The sequence below is a fragment of the Coloeus monedula genome (assembly GCF_965178545.1).
Source record: "Coloeus monedula genome assembly, chromosome: Z".
Lineage (NCBI taxonomy): Eukaryota > Metazoa > Chordata > Aves > Passeriformes > Corvidae > Coloeus > Coloeus monedula.
In genome coordinates this window covers 73,789,237-73,813,062 of record NC_138822.1, presented here as the reverse complement: position 1 = coordinate 73,813,062, position 23,826 = coordinate 73,789,237, and the positions used below count along the sequence as shown (strand labels likewise).

The 23,826-nt window shown below is 38.3% G+C and overlaps 1 protein-coding gene across 1 annotated transcript; it reads right to left on the bottom strand.

Moving 5' to 3' along the window:
• Positions 1-1,115: 1,115 nt before the first annotated feature.
• PRLR (prolactin receptor) lies at positions 1,116-17,998 on the bottom strand (the record flags this gene model as incomplete). Its single annotated transcript, XM_082300863.1, has 12 exons — positions 1,116-2,126; positions 2,707-2,776; positions 3,732-3,831; positions 4,663-4,807; positions 5,740-5,909; positions 7,264-7,433; positions 8,682-8,814; positions 10,778-10,919; positions 11,733-11,899; positions 12,714-12,883; positions 16,805-16,937; positions 17,929-17,998. The coding sequence occupies 12 exons, from the start codon at positions 17,996-17,998 to the stop codon at positions 1,116-1,118; spliced, it is 2,481 nt and encodes an 826-aa protein (XP_082156989.1).
• Between the last annotated feature and the right edge of the window lie 5,828 nt (positions 17,999-23,826).

Here is a 23,826-nt window from a genome sequence, read left to right as displayed (position 1 = left end):
GAGAAAAGTGCAGGATACAGGAGAACCCCATTTCATTTGCAATTGGCATCAGAGTATAAATTCAAAGGGGAAGATGCTTGGCTCTCAAAACCTAAATTCTATTTTAATTATATAATTACAGGTAATAAAAAACCTGTGAAACAAATAATTTACAATTCAAATAGTAATATATCTATAATGTATTTGAAATATAGTTTTAAAATATCTTCATATTCTTAATTAATATAAAGTTTAATTTTATGCTTTGTATAGAAATTATAGCTTTACTTGTTACTGTCTCAGCAGAAGGAAAGAGAAAAGTTCCTAGATAGCTAAATAACATTGGGAAATTAAAAAATATTTTACTTTGCTCTTTTTTTGGTAATAGAAAAATAGCCTTAAAAAATAGATTGTTAAATATATGGGCTTATATTAAAGTAGAATTGTATATTATATACAGTAAGGCAGTATATCAAATATCATCCTTTTTTTTCATTTTGGTTTGTCTGGACTAGGATATGAATGGGATGCATTTTTCTGTCACATTGAAACAAAGCAAAAATATATTTCGAAGAATTTGTTATTTTACTGTAACAAACTTTACTTTTTTTGTAGAATATATTCTCTTTTATACATGATTTGTCATATACAAGAGCTCCTTTTTTCTCAAGGATTGAGAAAAAAGATAAAGAAAACTTAATTGGGTGTCAGAATGCATTCAGAAGAAAATGCATTGTAGGTAAGAATACTGTTGTGCAGTGATTTATCTAATGTAGGAACTGCTCAAATCACTATGGTTTGCTGACTGACCCATAACAATTTTCATCTTTGTTGAATCTGCAGTATTTCCTCAGGCTTAATCAATGAACAGAAGTTTTGCAGAGCTGAATAATTATTTTACAATGTATTTTTCATGATGGACAAGATCCATTTCCTCATTTCACTGTGTCACAAATGTGTGCTAATGATCCAGGGCTTACTCCCATGACTATTCCCTCATCCCACAGATTATTTTATTACCTGTACAATGCACATAGGAGGCTAGGTTTTTGCAGACCAGGCTTTTTTAAAGAACTGTTTGTTATGTGATTTTGTTTTACTGTGTGTAACTACTAAGTATGTGCTGCACTAAAATGTTATTTAAAGGAGGGCATAAAGGAAGATGGGTCCATGTAGTCTGAACCACTGGTGTCTCTTCTGGAGTCACTTGGAGTTGTCGTGCTGTAGCTTGTATTTTTCTCAGCTTGACTTTGCTGAGGGTTCTGAGATGTTTCTGCTACAGGTTCTTGAGATACAGGTGTGTTCTGGGTGCGCTGATCTGGCAATAATACCAAAATGTGATGGTCCACAACAGTTGAGACCTTAGTATATTCTTTGTTGGTTCCTGGAACAGTGCATTTTTTGGTCTTTCCGCTATTTTCTTTATGTTTCAGTAATAGTGTTGGTTCCTTATCTTTTCTGACTTTATGAACTTCTACATAGTCCATTAGTTTAGGATTCAGGAAAGGTGACCTGTCATTATGTTGGTTTTGTCTGACCTGCACTGTGGTTTGGTCAGTTTTGGAATTCTCCATCTCGCTTATCTTTTCTACATCATCATAGACAGTTTCAGCAATTGGATATAGTGACTGATGATTTTCTTCATTTTCCACCAAAACTGGTGCAGTGTTCACATTTGTGGTATTCAGTGTTATCTTGAATGCCTCCACAGTGCTGTGGTAGGCAAACATAACAGGCTGATTGCTGGGTAACTGAGCTGCCAGCCACGTGCATGACTTTGTACTCTCACTGTTACAAGGGAGTGTTTCCTGTTCTGAGGCCGTAGACTGAGCTTCCCAGCTCCCCTTTCCTCCTTTCCTTTGTTTGGCTCTTACGACCTGTGTTTGAAGAGTAGATGGAAGGCCGCGGGATTCCCTGCACTTCACAGGGAGGAGAGAAGGGCTATCACAGCTCCCTCGGCCTGAGTCACTGTCTGTTTCCTTGAGTATAATTTTTGTATTTTTACTGGGAGTGTCATGATTTGGCATGAGTTGCTGATCCTCACTGTCCTCTACCTCCAGATATTCTATCAGCAGTTCCTCGCAGTCTGATGTTGGAGGGAAACCATGGCAACCAAGAGCACTCAGCAATTCTTCAGATTTTCCTGTCTGAAGGTATAATGAAGAGGATATGATTTTTCACTGTCAACCTTAAGGTTTATCTGATTAGAACAATTGTGAACAATCTTTATATTTGATATACAAATGCTTCGATATTTATATTGCTAGACCCAAATCTGAGTTTCATCGGTGGGGAGACACAACCCCAAAATTCATGTTTCTAATGTGGGAGGAGCAGGGAGCTTTTTGCAGGTATGGGTCTCCTGAGTTTAACAAGAAGGAAATGTGGGAGAACGACAGTGCAGACATGCCCTGCCTCTTCAGCATGGCAAGAGACTGTGGAGAGCATCCTTCGTAAGACCTACGAGGAAGTTCACAGAGGCATTTCCTTGTGTCCCAGGAAACAGGGCAGTCACAAATTGTGTTCTTAAACACCCTCCTGCTACAAGTTCGAGGTAAAACTCTTACTCACACATACCCTTCACATGTTTACCTGAAAGTGTTGCTTATTTTCAGTGTTGATTAATTGAAGCAGTTTTACACTTTACCATGGTAATTGTGTTTGCTCGTACATAAGCTGGAAAAGCGAGTAATGGTGAATTCTTTTGTTGTTAGCTGTGGTACTCACCTCCAGCAGATGTGTATCTATGCCTTTTATCTTCGGTCCTGGTACTGGTGGCAGGATAAAGGCCATCATTCTAAAGAAAAAAAACCCAGAACAAACACACCAGGTGTAAATACAGACCATATCTCACTATCTCTTCTCCCATTTCTTCAGCATGTGACTGAGATTTTAAACACTTCTCCCATATCTTATGCATCCCAGTTGGACATCTGTCTCCTGTCTGCCTCTCAGGCTGTGTAATTCACAAATCCAGTTACAGCTCATAAGGTCCCCTCAGATCTACTTATAAAAACCACTAGCAGTACAAAAGTTATTCAACTGGAAAAGTAGAATTACTAATGTCCTTTTAATTGTCATTTGTTCCTTAACCTCCAGTTCTCTAATACCACTGTAAATTCATCACTGGCCAAGAAACAGTGAAGTGGGGCACAGTTCAGGAGGGTTAGTGGGCCTGACTGTGTGCCCTTGAATGTCAGCTGACTACTGATAAACAGGACTCATGGTGAAGGATGTGGCTTTTCCAACCACGGTTTCTATCTCTTTCTCCTAATCAGCCAGTATTTTTTGCAAAACTTCTACAAAAGCAATAATCTTTGCAACACTTCTCTCTGTCACATCTGATTGAAAGTAGTCAGCATTGTAAGAAGTCATCTGGGAAATTGACAGAGGTTGGCAGAAAGACAATCTCAGAATATAACCTTGTTTACTTTAGGAAATTACGATAAAACCCAAAGACATGTCTTCTACAGGAACAGGGATACTCCAAGTAATGTTTGCTGAATATTACATGACTAACCAAGATTAGTCAGATCTAATAAAGACAGACCTTTACCAATTGAGAATTTAGCCTGGTTTCCCTGAGGAGCAGAAATACTGCTTTATCAGTTGCAAATTAAGTCAAAAACCTATAACTAACAGTTCATAAGATAAGACAAATGGTGTAGGAAATCGAATCAAATATTAGAAGTCTATTTTTGAAAAGTTTTCTGTGATTTTGGATGCCATGTAATTGTGAAATGGTGACTTACCTGTACCCTTTCAAAATCATTATCCAGCTCATGATTAAACATATAAGAGATGACAGGACACCAACGATGATCCACACAACCATATCTTTTACTCTAAAATCTAAGAAACAAACAGAATTATTTGAGGACATGCATCTAGAATATGCACAGTCAGCATGTAAAAAAGAGTTGCAAATTACTTTTATTTTTAAAATTGGCCTAAATTGCCAAATTTGGTATTGAACCTAGAGACCTTCCCCAGCACAGATGGATCTCAACAATTCCTGTAATATCGAATAATGAATATAATTTTTACTAATGGTACTGCACAGGAAATAAACTGTGTTGGAAAAATCATATAAAAATGCATGAAGAGGAAAATTTTGTCGCAGCCAATTATACAGATTGGGTTCAAATCCAGTTGTACCAAAACTGTAGCCATTTCATTATTAAATACATACCATACAATTAATTAAATGCTGGGTAAAGTGATCTAGGCTTAGATATTTTTAAGGATTTTTATTGTAATGTAACACTTTTTATACTGAAGTGCTTATTTCATATTAATTCCAGATAAAGAGTAATGAAGAGCTGTTATTGTCTGAAGGCAGTCACACTTTGTTGTCTGTGTCACAGTTTTAATGCAGCTGCCAGGGTTCTTTTAATTAAAAATTACTGTAAAGAGAACAAATGAGGCAATAGACAGAAAGAACACGCTTTAAATAAGCAAAGTAGTTATTCACCTTCTTAGCTCTATCAAAAAGTAGTGAAGGGGAAAGTTAACTGAGTACGGTGTGGGGATGATAAGGATTTGGTTACCTTAGCAATGATGTTCTTGTCTGTCCTAGGGAAACTAAGGGATCTGCATGGGTGCCACAAACAGCTAACAAACGAAAATACAGCATGAATTTGCATGTAATAACAATTACTGAAGGGATGCCTGGCCACTCACCAGTAGGGATCTCAATATACATTTCTGGGCTCCACTCACTCCACAATCCATGGTGGTCTGGTTTGCAGTGAATCTGTACAATGTACCTCTTTCCAGGATTTAAACTAAACATTTTACATTGTGTTTGCTGTCCAACAAAAATAGTCTGGAAATTAAATAAAAGTCACAGCTAAGGTTTTGGTAATCAAGATGGGAATATAGAATGAGTCTGGATAGCTTTTCCTAATAATTGTTAAGCAGGCATGGAATAATAGTAATTTATTTTATTTTTATAGTTTTCTAGCAGGTGGGAATGAGATCTGGTTCTGGTTTATAGTGCAAATTAAACTGCTGTAAAAACACATAATGAGCATATGGCAAATAGGGGATGAGCTGTGGTGATGGTGGGAACTGCGATGGTTCAGGAAGAGGAGGAGGCAAGAAACAGAGATGGAGAAAGAAAACATGGGTAGACGGAGGGAATGTGGAGTGGTGGAAATGCACAGGGTAGTAAAAAGTAGATCTTGCTATGGTCAGAGGGCTGTGAAGTGCCATGGGAGGAGGAAGGAAGGAGGAAACACAAAGGTGGTTTGGAAGTATTGCAGACAAGAAAGGGATGGAGTCAAATACCAATAGCTGGAGTCTTTAATTTGCCTCTCAGTTGTTCGAGTTGTAGATCCTGGCTATAGAAAATTATTACTGTTGTGTGACCACTACAATTACAACCTAATGGTTATTTATATAAATTTAAATTATTTTATGTAATGTCACTGAGCTATCGGTTATCCAAGAAGTGCTTGGGGTTAAGAACAAATTATCACAAAAGAAACCTAAGTGAGAATGAACAACTTAAACTACAATGCCAATATGATTAATAAATAATGACCACAATCAAAAACAAGTACTTTATCACCTGCTATTGTACAACAGCATCTGAGATACCAGTGTTCTCAGCAGGAAATCATAGGTCACACAAGCACTTTTGAAAAATGATGAACTATTTAGTATGTCTGCTTCATTACATTCAGGCATGGGACTTGGCTGGCCAAATATAGCTGGTCAGAAAATTCTATCTAACAAAACTTGCAACATCCTTACCTCCCATTCCTCTCCTTCTTCAGGCTTCAGTCGCAATTCATATTCAAGGGTAAGCCACCCAGACCTGACATCAGCTAGCGGGGGTGGAGACCATGTCAGGACCAGATATGGTTTTCTCTTTATTGACTTTTTTAATTCCAGGGTTATATTCACAGGAGGATCTGGCTGTACTGTTGAAATAAAAGAACTGTCAATAAGAATCTAAGTGATTTTTTCCTTGCATCTTAGGAAGAAATATAAAATTATGTGAGGGAAGGGTTGCCATCTCCATTGTGTCTAATAATTTAGAACTGATGCAAGAATATAGAAACCAAGAGTTTTCAGATAAAACAAGTATGGATCTATGAATTTTTAAAAAACCCTGAGTAGTAGTAAATATATTAAATTCATGTTGAGATTTGCCTTAATCATTTATCATCAAAAATATTTTTTCTTACATTTTTTCTTACATTACCATTTATTGGTGTAGGAAATTGAATCAAATATTAGAAGTCTATTTTTGAAAAATTTTCTGTGATTTTGGATGCCATGTAATTCTGAAATGGTGACTTACCTGTACCCTTTCAAAATCATTTCCCCACAACTACATTTCAAAGTTAACATCTTTAATATTGTGTTTTGAAAGTTGTGTTCTACTATAATCTTATCAAAGCTTGGCATAAATACTTAGGAACATTGAAGAACACTGAAAACATGGATGTAGCTAATGAAAATTGCTCCCTCCATCTTTCATATTCAGAAAACACAACATGATCCTTACACTCATACATAAGGATATTTAAAAGTAAACCAAAACAGCAATAATTAAGCTCTGTCTATATATATCAAAAAGAAACCAAAATGGAACACAGGTTTCTGCTACAGTCAGAGCTTCTGCATATTATGCATGCATTTTACCACTGTCTGATCAAAGATTCATCAGGTCATGGCATGGACGTATAATACAAAGCCATTTCTTCAGCAGCCCTTTTCCAGTTGCCAGACTCCTGGCAGTCAGATCCTTGACAACAAAATTGTTATCACAGATAATGTTCCGTTCCCTTAGATAAAACCCTAATTACTTGTCCACAGTCACTCTGTAGAAAAGGTCTGATAAAGAGATTATCAGTACACTGCTATAAAAAGCACTAATGCAGCTTCTCTTTGGTCTGGAAACTACTTTTAGGTAATCATATATAAGTATTATTAATTAAAAGATCAAATTGATTTCAGGTGCTTGTACAGTGGAAAAAAGATTTTAGCTGGATGATGTTTCTTAGGGTTTGACTACAAGAAATGTGGAAAACCAATAAATGGTTATCTGAACATGATTTTAAAGCTTTTAGCATTTTTGGCTTCTTCTGAAAATAAGATGGTAAAGGGATGAATATTGGTTTGTTATTACAAGAAAGAATACCTTATTTGTACAAGTTTTTAACTTGGATATAATACTATATAGGAGGAGAGCTGGAATTAAAATTCTTGTGTTAAAACCCATGACTCTGAAATATTTGGTTCCACAGAAAACTACTTTTTAACTCTTACCTATGTAAGTCACATCCACATAATGAGGATCAGAGACATTACTTCCCATTTCATTAGTTGCCCTCACAGTAATATTGTATATGGTCCAGAAAGAGGTGTGCTTTTTATCGAAGTAGCATGAATTGGGGCCTGCAGTTTTGTAATCTGGACATTCATAAACTTTTTCTTCTCTGAAATGAAAGAATCCCAGTGATTAGGTTACACAGTCTGGAACACCTGATTTTGGTTCCTAGTACTTCAGCATTATTTAGGCCGGGATCTGACTTTTCACACCTGGAAATGTGAAGAAAATTAGAAAACTGCTTCCAGACTAAAGAGTCATTGGACAGTTCCAGAGACTATACTAAACATTTTCCCCATGAAGTAAACACCATGAAGCCTGAAGAATTTAGGCTGTTGTAGATACAGCTGTGGGCTAGTATAGCACAGCCCTTACTTCTCTGAAAGCCACTGTGCACTGCATAGCCCAGAGCCCTTACATGTTCCAGAGACTGAGTAGAAGTGATTGCTGAAACCTTCTAACCCATCTATTAAAAATTATCTATTTCCAGTGTCCATACCACACTTACAGGAGTTCTGCATATTACACTAATACGCTTTCAGAATGTATTTGATCTTTCACCTCTTGTTCATCAAAGAAACCTCTACTTTGTACCTCTCCTTCACATCCGTACTCAAGCTTCCCAAAGTCAGAGGAGGGGTAGGAGAGAAAGCTGAGTATGTAGTATTTGTTTCCATGCTCCTCTTAGATGCACAGTAACAAAAGAGACAGCTGTAGATGTGGACCTCTTACTCTGCCATACCTGGCTGGAGCAGTATCTGTCTTTTTCCACTAAAAGTGGGCTCTCAGCTGACAGTTACAGAGTTTAGCATCTAGTTAGGTTATTGCAAGATTGAGCAGTACTAGGTGAACCAAAAAGAACCAAAAAAGTTTCACAGGACCTAAAAAAAATATATTGACTCTTTCTTTAAAATTAATATTTAGCACTTGATCTGAGTTCCAAAGAAAGATTACTACATAAACCAGGAGGCATTCATGGCCTATGAATACTAGTGCAAAATAAGCCTTATTGGAAGATAAAAGTTTTAGTATCTGGTCATTTTGGAAAGTTTAATTTCTAAGACTGCGGGGTTGAAGAGTTATAGGACTGTGCATTTGTATTGCTTACTAACGTGCAGCTGCTGAGCAAAGGCAACTTCCAAGACTGAATTCACAATAATTCACCTGCCATTATAAAGAGATCAAGATTTAAGATTTCAATCTTAAATATGTTGCTGCTTTATTGTGGTGGCAGAATATGCCACTGGACAAAAGCATGGACTACAGAAAATGGTGTCTCCCTAAATAAGAAACCAATGAGGATTGATTTTTCAGGTCCTTCAAACAAAACACTGAATAACTACACAGAGCTTATTACCCCTCTTTGCTGTAAAGCAAAGTGTGGTTAGTAGAGAGCCCTCCATCTGAAGCAGGTTTCCACCAACAAGTAAATGTTTCTTTTTCAGGAGAACGGCACTTTATTATGGTAGGCTTTTCAGGAGGTAACCGTTCTGTAAGAGATAAAGAAATGAACTAATTAGTAAGTTTAATCCATTAGGTCCATCTTGAATTCGTAAAACAATGTCAAGCAGAGAACAGGAAAATATGAATAAAGAAGAAGTTTTGCTTCCTAGTAGCACAGGAAAGGAGGCCTTGTTCACTGGTTAGGGCAACAACTTGCTACTTTCACCTGGATTCAGAACTCTCTCGCTGCAGCCGCATTGAAGAACTGTTTTAGCTTTCTGCCTGTAGCTTTCTTCGCCCCAAAATCTCATAACGAATGTTGAAATACTGTCATGGCAGGCCCTATAAAATTATTTAAAATATGCTCTACTATCCAATCTATTTTTTATGCTGTCCTGGTTTCAGCTGGGATAGGCTTAATTTCTTCCCAGTAGCTGGTATAGTGCTGTGGTTTGGATACAGTATGAGAGTAATTTTCATAATACAGGGATATTTTGTCTCTAAGTCATGTTTATCCTAAACTAAGGACCTTTTTGTGTCTCCTGCTCTGCCAGTGAAGAGGTACAAAGCAGAAAAAAAAGGCTGGGAATGAATATAGCAAGGGCAGGTGACCTGACCAAAGGGATACTCCACACCATAGAACATCATTTCCAGGATACAAATTTGGGAGTTGCCTGGAACCACCACCCATCAGGATTCAGAAACGGGGTCTGGCATTGATCAGCAGTGGGTGAGCAATTGCATTGTCCATAATTTTTTTTTCTTTTTATTATCATCATCATCATCATTATCTACTACTATTATTATTATATTTTACTTAGTTTCAATTATTAAACTGTTCTTATCCCTTAGATCTTACCTTTGATTCTTCCCCTCATTCCACCATGGTCACATATAAGTGAGCAGATGTGTGATGGTTTGTTGCCAGCTGGGCTTAAACCACTACATACACAAACAATTTTTTTTTCTTCAAAAGGTGTGTTTTGAGATGATTCTGATTGTTTGAAAGGTATGCTGTCATTTGCTTTGCTTTCAGGTAAAAAAAAAGAAGAATGTAAATGTTTGTCTATTTGTTTGTGTTCTTGCCAGCAATTTTCTTCTGAAGTACTCCAAATACACAAAGCAGCAGCTCTCATATTTCACTGTAGTGTTATTATGTTCAGTACTCAGGCTACTTGCATGATTGCTCCTGAGAAAGTTTTTATAGTTTCAAGTACATCTCTTAAGAGTTGGGCGGAGAAAAATGTTTAAATTTTGAATAGGATGATGCTAGTCAAAACCCTGAAGTGATTGAAACTTTAGCAGTTATGTATTTGTGGCAAAAATATATTACATCAATAATATGTATTTTCTACTATGTAGAGCAGACACATTGATTTTCCAAATTCCTAAGTGCCTAAGGCAGATCTGAAAATAGGACATTTAATTTTTCTTTTCTATTTTTTCAGTACTTCAGCAATCTCCACATCAAATAATGAATAATACAACTAGTAACAGAAGAAGGAGATTTGAGACAACTTGGCTAAAGTGTCTGGAAACAAGACATGATATCATACATATTTAGTGTGTCTACTCAAATCCAAGAAAACACAGATAGTGACTTCCATTTGATAGTATCTGTAAGTGCCACGCTCTGTTAGATACATCCGTGCTTTCAGTCCAGGCCCTCATACAAAAAATATTACCTGATATTTATAGCTACAGATAAAATCAACATGATTTTTAAATAAAGGGACAGGGACAATAAATTATTTAGGCATGCCTGTATCAGAAAATCTGATATTCTTAGTGAATCCCACCTTATTTGTCATAGCCAGTTTCAGCAGAGGATTCTGAGCAGAACAACAAGACTAACAAAGCAAGTACACAGAAAGTATGGTAAAAAGCACTGAGCACCACAAAGTATCTGTGTGGGAGGCCATGTTTTCAGGACTGGCATTTAGGCACCTTCACAGCATTGAACCTGCTACAATTTAAAAGCAGTTTACAGAGCAGCAATCATCCACTAACCTTTGGGGATCTGAATGCTTCTTTCCAAGCTCCATTCGCTCCATTTTCCAAGGTCTAACATGCAACGCACCTGAACAACATACTTTTCCCCAGCCTGCAGGCTGGTCACCTCATAGTGTGTCTGCATTCCTACAGATAGTGTCTGGAAAAGAAAATGGACTGGGAAATAATAAAGAATTGGACAAATTTAACAAACAAACCAAAAATGAATAGGCATGAATTAGTTACTGAATTCTGAAAGTCAGGAATTTAAGTTGGGTGTTGATACGATATGGATCACAAAGAAGCAAAAGTAGTGATTTAGCAGAAAAAAAATCACTGCTGATTCTGATGCTCAAGAACATATGAACTGAAGACTTCCTACTACTCTGTCAGATCCACAATGCAAGGAACGTTATAGGTAGTCCAGCCTGCATACAAACCCCCTGTGAAATTCTTCTCTGTGGCTTTAGGTGCCTTTCTCAGACCTTCCCAATTTCTCCTCAGAACTATTTCAAAATGCATAGCTTTCTCCATCATTAAGGCATCAACAAACTAGGCAGCATTGAGGACACATGACTATAACTTTAAGAATGATCTTTTGTCCTGAAAACTCAGCTGTGGCAGTACTGTAGCTGACTCCTAGAAATATGGCAACAGGTGGGGAATGTCAATGGAAACGGCGTGTGTGAGTAGGACACAACAAAATTTCTGAGGGGCAGGTTGCCTCTAACTGATCATGTTGAAGAAGATGACAATAACTGGGTTTTGTCATATACAATATTAGGATGATTATGTATATATGTTGAATTTCACGGTCTCTACAGACCACTCCATTACTTTTCTTTCTTAAATCAGATTTGGTTATGTTAATTTTTTTACTCTAACACAAACTAATATTTTTATAGGACCAATTAAATTGAGATGAGAATTCACTGAATAGTGCATTTATAAAATAAATATATTTTTCCCTTACCTCCCACTCTTCCTTTTCCTCAGGCTTTAGTCGTAGCTCATAGTGATATTCATGTGAATTAGAGCTGGTATCAGCTAATGGGGGTGGAGACCATTTTGCCCAAAGGTATGACATGTTAGCAGATGTGTTTGTTTCTAGAGAGAGGTTCACAGGAGCATCTGGCTGAACTGTATAAATGAATGAAAAGTATGTTGTTAATGATTTAATTTTCTCCCAGAAAAGACACCTCCTTTGTTGTTTTGTATGTCATCACATCAATTTCAGATAATTCAGCACTTCTGTAAAAGAATAATAAAGAAGCCTTGTATTTTTCCTTTCTCCTTAATGAGTTTAACTAGCTACTGATTTCCAACAGTATCAGCAGATCTTAAACTTTACTCTGAATTTGTCAGCCTAAGAAAATACAAACCATAATTTCATAAGGCCATTCTTGCAAAATTAAAATGTCAGCTATTTCATAGCTAGAACAACTAGGTACATTATAATTAAAACGGGTATATTATGTGCGTGCAGAAAGTAGAATGGAGTCAGGAATATAAAATACTACTAAAATACTAAAAGCCTGTATAATGCTCAGGCAGTTATTTTTACCCTTTCAAGTCTGCAATGCCAGCAGTCAGAATGATTTTTACATTTGAAATATTATGTAGATTGACCTAATTTGAAAATTTTATAATCTACATTGAGTCTAATTAAAATATTGCCGACTACTAGAAACTGAAGCAAAATTTTCATCTGAAGTTAAAATTTATACATAATCATACATGAAATTCATACAATCAAGTATGTAGTTACTTATAATTAAAATGTAGTTTTCACATATATTTAATATGCATATTTTAGATCATCTGTAAATAAACACTTCTCAGTAGCAAGTTTCACATCATAAGGAAAGAAATCTTTCACCACTACCTGTTCTGGGATTCAAAACTGCATATACCTCCAACTAGTTTGTTTTCCATTTCATTCTTTTTTTTTTACCTATGGAAGTTACATCCACATGCTGAGGATCTGAGCTGTTACTTCCAATCTCATTTGTTGCCATTACAGTGATAATATATGTTGTCCAGGGATTCGTGTGGTTTTTATCGAAGTAGCAGGAATTTGGACCTGATGTTAGGTAGTCTGGACATTCATAGACTTTTTCTTCACTGAAATAAAATGATGTAAAAGTTAAAAGTTTAGGAAATGAAGCAAAGCAGATAACATTCTAGAAATGGCCTAGGTTCAGGAGAAATCTGAAATGTTTATATATAATCTTAAATTACATATATAATATACATAATCATATCTATAATCTTACATGATACTATCTATAATCCCTTGGAAACATTTTGGTATGTGTCAAATGCTATTACCATAAACACTTCATTGATATTTTTACAGCAATTGTTTTGATGAATGCTTTCACCCCCTTTTTTTTATACATAGGAATAAAGCAACAAAAGAATAGAAACAGAAAGTTCCAGAGACAGAACAAAGAAATTTTAACAATATTTATAAGCAAGTAAAAGGGAAATGAAAAATTTACTTCAATAAGTTGCTAAATATCTTCTTTGCATAATAGCCCTGGAAATTGAACTGATGGGCCCTATGGCAGAGAGCTCTTTTATTGTTGAATTAGTTTGTTCTCAGAAAGATCAGAGAACCATTTAGGTTGCAAAAGACCTCTAAGGTTGTCAAGTCAAGCTTTGACCACCATGCCAGACCATGGCACCAATTGCCACATCCAGGCATTTCTTGAACACCTCCAGGAATGGTGACTCCACCACCTCCCTGGGCAGCCCATTCCAGTGCTTATCCACCCTTTCAGTGAAGAAATTCTTCCTGAGGTCCAACCTGAACCTCCTCTGGTGCAGTTTGAGGGTGTTTCCTCTTGTCCTATCACTATGCCCTGAGAGAAGAGACTGACCCACATATGAGTACAGCCTCCTTTCAGGAAGTTGTGGAATGACAAGTTGCCCCCCCGAGCCTCTTTTTCTCCAGGTTAAACACCCCCAGCTCCCTCAGCTGATCCTCACAGGACTTGTGCTCCAGACCCTTCCCCAGTTCCCTTGCTCTTCTTTGGAGTCACTCCAGCACCTCAATGCCCTTCTTGTAGTCAGGGACCCAGAACTGAATGCAGAGCTCAAGGTGTGGCTTCACCAGTGCTGAGTACAGGGGGACTATCACTGCTCTGGTCCTGCTGGCCACGCTATTGCTGATACAGGCTGGATGCTATTAGCCTTCTTGGCCACCTGGGTACACACTGGCTCATGTTCACCCCCAGGTCCCTTTCTGCTGAGCCACATTCCAGCCACTCTACCCCAGGCTGGAGCTGCATGAGGTTTTTGTAACCAACGACAGGACCTGGAACTTGCCCTGGTTGAACCTCACACCACTGGCCTCAGCCCATCAATGCAGCCAGTCCAGATCCCTCTGCAGAGCCTTCCTGTCCTCCAGCAGATCAACACTCCTGCCCAGCTTGGTGTCATCTGCAAACTGACTTAGGGTCCTCTAAATTCTCTCATCCAGATCACCAATAAAGTTATTAAACAGGACTGACCCCAACACTGATCCCTGGAGGACACCACTAGTGACCAGCTGCAGCTGGATGTAACTCCATTCACCACCACTCCCTAGGTCCAGTGTACTAGTTTGAAAACAAACCAGTGGGAGGCACCAAGTCAGAATAACAATTTAATAGGGAAATCAAAAAAAGGCGGAAAACACTGGTTCAAACTGACAGAGTCAGGATACAACCTGACACCCTGTTAGTCAAGGTGGCAGTAGCAGTCTGATAGGATGGTGGCTGCAGTCCTCCTGAAGTGGTGGATGTGGTTCTGTTGAAGCAGTGATCCAGTAGAAGGGTCTGCTCTTCCTTGGAAGGTCCAGTGGTGGCTGTGTAGCTCCTGTCCTCTGGGAATCCAGTGGAAAGGGTGTCTGTGGTGTTTGGAATCTCAGATTATATCCAGGATGGAATGCTTGGTTCCTCCTTCTGCATGGAGCATCTCACAATAGGATGATGAGTCATGAGGCCAGGTGTTGATGGGCTCATTAACAGAAGATAGTCCAGAGGGAATTATCTCTGAGTCATGGGGCAAGGCATTGACGGGCCATTAACAGAAAGACAGTCCGGAGGGAGGAGGCAAGGAAACACTGCCCCATCTGGTTTCAACAGCTCATGAGAACGGTAAAAGAGTACACTGCAACCCAGGACACCCAGTCATCAGTCAGTTCTTAACACAGCAAAGAGTGCTCCTGTCCAAGCTGTGGGCTGTCAGCTTTTCCAAGAGAATGCTGTGGGAGACATTATCAAAGGATTTGCTGAAGTTCAGGCAGACTACATCCACAGCCTCTCCTGACTGGGTCACCTGGTCATAAAAGGAGATCAGGCAGCACCTTCATTTCTGAAAGCCATGTAGCTGGGCCTGATCCCTCCTGTATGTGCTTTGTGGTTGCACTCAAGGCAATCTGTTCCACGACCTTCCTGATGTCAATTTATCTGTTTTTTAACACGATCATCAACACAACTATCTCGAAAAAAAAAAAATTATTTCACAGTTGATTACTTATTGCCTTTATATGGGTCTCTGGCTTCTTTAGGAGAGGAATTGTTTTGTACTCAAAGCTGGCCTGGGTGATGTACTCACAGCCTACCCCAGGTGTGAAGAACTATACAAACCCAAAGCATCAGCTGATGTGCAAGATTGCACTTTAGTCCCACAGTTATGCTCTATGCATCGTCAATAATAAGGTTTCTTAGTTTCCAGGCAGTTTTGTCACAGTTGACAAAGAAAAGATGGGAGAAGGGGACTGTACCTAAGAGACAATGAGCCTAGAAACACAGTCATGGCCGTTGTCTAAAGTGCTTGGCAGAGCCTGGGTTCAGCAGATTTAATGAAATGGATAAGGACTCCTATCTTTCCCTAAGCAGGACTGCTCTGGGCAGTGACAGGTATGAATTAAAATGTTAATTAAATTTTTTGATAAAGACTGAAACATCTGGGCTTTCATAAAATCAAAGCTCTCAAATCACTGTTGAGTGGGGCAACTTCATTAAAGTCTGCACCTTTTTCTGCTCAGTGATTTGGAATATTTAGTTTCAGCAGGGATGTCTGAGGCTTTACCTTGCCTGTTCTGAATCTCACTGGATTTATTAAAAGAAAATTTAGTGTCTGAGCCTCTCTGCTTACTTGTGCCTGTTGAAAGGCCTTTTGTTTTTAGGAAGAAAGTTCAGTTATACAAAGATGGACAAGTTAATTAAAGTTGCCAAACATATATGCACTTTATTCCTGAACACAATGAGGCTGTCACAGTATTTACCAAAATATTAACTTTTGAGATGCGATACCCATGTCTGATTTCACTCTGTTTTGGGAACCATTGACCACAAAACCAAAAGGCGGAACAATGACTACAGTCCAGATGGGGATTTTGGTGTGCATGGTAGTGGACAAGCTCCTTGGCATGGCCCCAAGGGCCCCACCAGCCCTCACTGCCCCTGCCCAGCCCCTCCATGTTCTACCTGGCTCCCAAGTCACCAGTTCAGCTGGTCTCCAGCTCCACAGAGCCCTGTCCTTCCCAGCCCCAGGCTCCTCAAGACACCCCCAACCCATGGGCTGATGTCCCACCCCAGCCTGGCCTCAGCATGTCCCTGTCCCCATCCCCAAGGAGGTGACTGATGCCCAGGGCTGGGCTGCCCCCCTCCTGCCCTGGTCCATGGCTGGGATGGTGGGAGACCTGCTGCCCCACGGTGCCCTCATGCTCCACCGCTCAGAGGAGACCCTGCTCAGCTGAAAGCTGTGTGCTTCCTGAAAAGATGGGCAAACGTGCCTTTTTTCCCCGCACATCTTCAGACAAGTGGGATTTTTAGTAGATGAGTTTCAGGAGGGACAGGCTGAAGATTTGGGGCTGACAGTGACCACGTTTTCTTCCAACAAGGGAAGCCATGGATCTTATGCAGCCCTTGTTGTCAATCTGAGGTTAAAATGGATTCATAAAAACAACTTTACAAATTAGTGTTGTCATTATCTCGGTCTGTCATAACCATCACTTGATCACTTACAGAATACATATGCACCAGTTGTTACCTGTCCTTGCTGTAGAACAGGGTGTAATTGTTAGGACGTCCTCCATCTGAGCCAGGCTTCCACCAACAAGAAAAGGTTTCCTTTTCTAGAGAACGACATCTTATTATCTGAGGTTTTCCAGGGTACGTTTGTCCTAGGGAAGTGCAAAAACCCAGCTAGTTAAATTAGTGGTGGTCATTAATTTTGGATGCTATTGTTGAATAATAAGTCCACCACAGAATGCTTTTTTGAAAACAATAAAATTACATGAAACTATGGACTGAATTGGGCAAATAACTCTGCCTGGGAAAAGGATCAATATTCTCCGAAAAGTAAGTACATTTTACCTCAAACTTTTAAAACAGCTAGTAGAATGATTTTGCTTCTCTTTTTAACAAGAAAATTTAATTTTTACCTAAACTCAAAATTGTATCTTTATCTCCAAATTAAACTGCAGAGATGGGAAGTAAATATATGACCTTTAGTCTTCTTCCCCATAAACATGAAATTTTTTCATCTTCAGATAATTTTAAGATCAAATTTCACCTTCAGCTTTGCAACAGAACTAAAATTCCATTCTTTGTGCGTATCTGGGGAAAATTATAGGTCAGACAATTTAAAAAAGAAGGAAGTCAGTGGTCTGGATGGAGTTTTTTGGGTACTAGCAACCTGAATATATTAATTAATTATTCAAATATTCCCTGTTAATCCAAATACATTTAAGAATATTTCTTGTTAAGACTACTTGTCATTAACTTATACCAAGAATACAGACCATTTTTAAAATGAAAAGCATGTGACCTTTTAACCTAAGCTTATCTTTGTTACATTAAAGTTTCACGTAATTATCTCAGATAGTGTAACTATTCATATGCTAATTCCCAAGAAGGTGACAGGCATAAAGTGAGTATAGGGGTGGAGTAAGTGCCTTTCAGTATTGCCACCAAACAACCCTTAAATTAATAGTATAAGAAGAAAAGAGAACTCCAGGCATTTTCAAAATTGCCATACCAAACTTCAGAAGAAAGAAATTTAAATATGTACATGCTCCTGTGGTGGTCAGGATAGATTGGGTAAAGCCTCAGATTTTTTTAAAGAAAGTGTCTTAAGGAAAAAACAAGTGTTTCAAGAAGTGTTGTACTTACCTGTCAGACGTACTGTAGTCAGAGCAAGCTGCAAAATAATTTGAACTGATGAAATGAATCTCTGTTTCATGATGCCCGTCTCTCTTCAGGAGGAAGTATCAGATCAAGGGCTCACTGAAAAACACGCCATCATGCAACAATCAGTAACAATGCTCAGCATGTAATACGTATCACTTGACTTGATCAAAGTCCTTTTTGAATTGCAGTTAATTGATTCTTGTTCTCTCTCAAAAAGGTGCGGCAACACCAACAGTTCCGCTTTGGAAGCTGAAAACCTGAATCACAGAGAAGCAAGCAGGTCTTCCCAGAGGTCTTTGAATGGTTAGCAGGACTAGGATTACAGTTTCTTAGCATTAACAAGTCTTGCATATTTCTTTGGCACCTTGGGATCCTGGTTCTTAGAGTTCTAACTTCTAGATTAATTAATTAACCTAAGAAAGCAGCCTTTTGGTAACAAAAATACAGTTTTATCCCTACTGATGCAAAGAGGAGGTCAACATACTTGAACCCCGAAAGTCCTGAAAACAACAGGCAAATAAAAAATGTCCAATACATGTTTAGAAGTTTATGATTTTTGATCCAATCTCAAAACTTCTCAGTATTTGGGACGGTCAATGTTGAATTCAGGATTTGAGCTGAAGAATGCTACTCTTTCAGTTCATTCAACTAATTGTCTTTACTGCATTTGATTTCGTAGTAAATTTCAGCTGAAATACAGATGTGCGAGAGCTCACCAGTTGTGACCAAGACCCAGTCCCTGAAGTGGGCTGACACCACTAGATGTCCTCAGAATTCAGGTTACAACTCGGGGTGCTCTGGAGTCCCTGTTGCTGCTAAATCTTGTTCACTTAGCCGGAAGAAACAACGTAATGACTTAAGGCAAACCTCCTGCTTCTCCCACCAGTATGCTCCCTGCTTGGAGATGACAACTGCAGTCTCAGTAGCCAACCTTACTCTTCGAAACTAAAGAAGAACAATTTACTATCTAAATAGGGAGCTCCTTATCTCAGCTTTCCATTCCTACCCCTAGCACATTTACAGGTACTTGTATGCTTGCAACCCATTCCATGTAGCACAGCATGGGAACAAAATGTGTTCTTGGTAAGGAAAAGTCCTTTGTGGTTTAGAGATGACTGAATATTCAGTATGCAAGTCATTTTCTTTATCAAGAAACTATAATCCATCATCATACAAATGTTTTTCAAGCACAAAGCCAAGTGTCAGTTAATGCAGCTAAGTCTAAAACATGTTTACTGGGGACAGTGTGGAAGAGAACAACAGCTGGCTACATTCCCATACGCCACTTCTGAATATCCAGGCACGTTTCAGGCCTGTGACTGAGCTACAGGCTGGAAAATTGCATCTGGGTTAGTTTTAAACTCACTCAGAGCATTTTGTGCATATACAGACAGTGAAGAGAGAACCACTTAAATATAAACTCCAGTTTGGTGTAAACACACACAATCTTTATTACTGTAAACAAACAACAGGCACAAACTTTAGTGTTTGACTTCAGAAATTAGCCAAAAACTTGGGGTTATATAATGAGGAACACAGATGATTGTGGTCATAAAAAGGCACCTTTTTCTCAGGTGAAGGTGAAATAATGAAACTACAAACAGTAACTATTTCTTGTACATATGATAATATTTACAATATTTTATTACTTGTAAAAATAGTTGGAACATTTGCATAACATGTTATTTTCAAGCTAAGACTCATACAGATAAGGAACTAATACCATGATTTTTTGTTTTTACTTTTATGTGTGTACCTTTCTATGTGAAAAATTGACAGAAAGAGAAACTGATTACAGTGGCTGAAAAAATGAAATTTTTTAATACAACAGATGAGAGGCATCATCAAGAAAGATCTTTATTAGAGCACTCTTCAAGGAAAATGGGATGATTTTGGAAACTGAAGACCTAAAGAACTAAATCAATAGCAAGAGGAAGAAATTAATGAATTTAAACCCAAGTATTTTTCTTCTGGAGCATTTGAAAATGAGATGATTGTGAACCACTTCTGTAATGTGTCTGCGTGAAAAAGAACAAGAGGGACATAGGGAAAGAATATGGACCTATCAGTGCCACAGACTAAGTTCTGTGTACAATTCTGGTAACTTATATTGGAAAAAAGAACCAAACAGATTTTAGAGCACGACTACGAACATGACACACAGACTGTCTCATGATGGTGATTTCAAGAATTGGCTTTGTACTCCATGCAAGCGTGGCTGTCACCTGTAACCATAGCAGGAGATAAGCACCACAAGAGGGAAAATAAGAATGTGTAAAATGTTTCCATGGTTGCTTGCTATTAGGTATTTGCTACTCAAATAGAACTTAAAAGGCTTCTGGAGAGATGTCGTGTTCTTTTGAAAATACTTGCTTAATAAAAAGGTAATGCCCATTTTGTCATAACTGTATCTAAAGTGCATCTGCCCTATCTATGACATGAAAATGTTTCCATAAAAGGGTGATTATCGTTATTGAAGATGCTGTGAGGTAATGTCTCACTTTTAGGGCTGAATGCACTTTTTTATAAGGGATACAGTGGACATTGATTTGCCAGAATGTCATCCAAAACCAAGGATTGAGTAACTGTTAATTAAAAGATCATATGCCTCCTTTTGAAAGTTTTGATTTAATTCCAACCGAGTTATTGAATTCTGACATTCAAGCTGAATTTCTCCCTTTTAACACAGCTGTTAGATAGTATTCAACAGCTGCACATCACATGCCAGACTACAGTGCTCCTTGATGGAAATGGAACTTATGACTGTTGTTTTAGAATACACAGAAGAGTTAGATATTCCTCTAAAATAATGCTGCTCTAGAATTAACAGTATGATGAAATTGTAGGTTTGAAAACTGCTGACAATGCTACTAGATGAAGATGAAAGCTAAACACCAATACTGAAATGAGGTGTTGTGAAGCAGAGTTGAGAGAAACATGTCCTTGTCCTAACTGACTTTTAGTTCTTGCATTCTTTTCTTTCTTTCTTTCTTGGCTATGCTGATGGATAAATTTCTTGAGACTGACAGAGAAGTCTTTACTCAGTTCTGCACAGATGGAAAAATTTTCTATCTGCAATGTTTTCAGGCTTGCAGGAACAGGAACAGCTGTGTATCACCCACTGGCAATGACATTATGTCCAACACAAGTTCTGCTTCTGTGGCTAAAGAAATAAAAAGCCAAAAGTACTTTACCAATCTCTACTGAAAAAGTTTGACATTTCCATTAGTCATGATGATAAACAATGTTCATCTTTCAGGCCTGGGGGAAGGCAGTTTAAGGAGTTCTCAAAGCACCCTAGTTCATTACCATTTGAAAGGCTGAACTACAGGTATATGAAACCAAATACAAATAAAGAACTCAGTAAAGCAAGAATGTGACGGCCTGTTAGATCATCCAGAACATTCACTGTGTAGTGTGGACATGGCAGAGGTCTGCCCTCCCACACAGAGATCACAGACGCCAACATGGATACATGTTCCTAGCCATGGCCTGAGCATCAGGGCCAGATGTGTTTCTGACTGACGGTGATGGCTGTGATTATACTGCAAATTAAAAGATGTAGATGTGCAGTGTGACCAGAGCTCTGCTTTCCCTCTCTGAAAGAGCCCTAATTGGATGTCTCTGAATCCCCCAGGCACCCAGTACTGCCTTCATGGTGATGTACAGGCTCCAGAGAAGATAAGGAGCTCAGGCATGTCTCTGATCTGAATTTCTTGTGACTGATTCCAGCTGGCTACTTTAAGCACATAAGTTTTGTGGTGTACTTTGTGAGGAAGCTTAGTACCTGCTGCTGGCTATGAACCTACATATCTAGTTAATTTATTGTGACTAAGGGCTTCATATTTCTGTGTTGCATAAAATGGGAGCAGTGGCAAATCCTTTTAGATTTCATCTGAAAAGCCTATATATGGGCTTATAATATATTTTTCCTAAATTTCTCTCTTCCACGAATCACCTCCTAACAACCCTTGGCAGTCCTTCCTTTGATTAGCAGTCAAGATGTGATGATGAATGGAACAAATTTCCTCACCCATGGAGATATGTTCCCCAGCCTAAAGACTTGAGTCAATTTTGAAAAAGAAAAATCACAAACCCCCAGATTCTTGAAAACAGTTTAGACCCTTACATCTCCATCATAGTATTTATGCTCTTAATTCCTATTGATTTTACAGAACTGAGCCTGAAATTCTCTTAAGAACTCTCACTACCTAAACTGACAAAAAAATAAAAAGCCAAGAGAAGAAACTACCATTATCCCTACTTTACAGAGAGGGAACAAAAATAAAGAATGACCAAGAAACTCATAGTAGAAGTGTAACAAAAGCTAAAACCTGATAATTTTCTACAATTTTTCTCTTTTCTTTTCTTTTCTTTTCTTTTCTTTTCTTTTCTTTTCTTTTCTTTTCTTTTCTTTTCTTTTCTTTTCTTTTCTTTTCTTTTCTTTTCTTTTCTTTTCTTTTCTTTTCTTTTCTTTTCTTTTCTTTATACCACTGCTACTGCCTTTGTTTTCCCACTAAAACAAAGCCAATGATTTAGCTAACAGTAGTTATCTTTCTCTACCAGTCTCACATCTCCTGAATATTCCATTTTCTTCCCTGGTGGTTTGTATGTTTAGCCATAATTTCAGGATTTATTTTTACAGAAGTCTCTTGCAGAAAAGAAAACAATAATTTCTAAAGAGTAAAATTTTAGAGACTGAAAGCTAGAATTTACATTAGAACTTGAAATATGATGTACATTCATCTCTACCAACTACCAAGATGAACTCCACAATCATTATCTTCTTGCAGTAATTTTAAGTATTTTTGATATATAGCATAGTCATAACGTATAAAACTGAATTTTCTACCCAGAGGATTCATGTATGTGAGGAAGCTTTTTATGACTCTCTTTCATGAATGTCAGATTACTTGATAAATTGAAAAAAAATCCAGGAATAATATATTACCAAAAGTATCACTACTTATATCCAAAACATAAAGAGGAAAAAAGGTCACTCTTTGTATTAGCTACTGTAGATACTGACACTCTAAGTAAATACACTTAAACATTGAGAACAATAGAGACAGTGGTAAAATATTGTACTTGCTTTCCTTTATCTATTTCAAACAAAATTTTGTAGCAATGAGCTTTGGATGCAGTTTAAATTTACTTGTAGACTGTGCTAGGCTACTCAATTAAAGGCTAATCAACATCTGCATAGGCCAGGATATGATCAGATAAAAACTGAAAGGGCTGGGGGAGGAACTCTAGCAGCCTTATCAGTGAAAATAGGGTGCTGGGAATGAGCTACACCTAACTACCAAAGCAGAGCCAGACCACTGTCCTCGTGTGTAGCCCACCAAACTAATGCCCTTCCCCCCGTGACTCATTGACTGAAAGAGGTAGAATACTCATTAAGGGATGCAGTAGGAGGAAAGGTTTTGGGGAGAAAAGGAAAGGTCCAAAGTGGACTGGGGAGAAACAACAATGAAAAATAAGGGGAATAAGGTATTCAGTATAAACTGATGGCTTGTCAGACTGAAGTGTGTGCTGGATCACTGTGCAGTCTACCTGTACGCTCATTAAACCCTATTTCTGTCTCCCATCTGGGAAGACTGTTCTGAGTCATACTTTCAGATGCCACTGAACTTTCCACTGGATTAGCCAGTGAAGGAAGAGACTGCAAACCTCCAGGTTCGAACGCATCTCCCCTACAGCTGGGACCAGCTACTGGGTCAGCTAAACATCTAAAAGTAGCTACTAGAGCAATCCATTTCTTTAAGCGCAAATCCACACATATATATGTAGATCTATATGTTAGGGTTTTGTTGATGTGCGTGGCCTCTGTGTGGGTTTTGTGACCATGTGCCCACCCACTGGGAGCAGCTGCTCAGC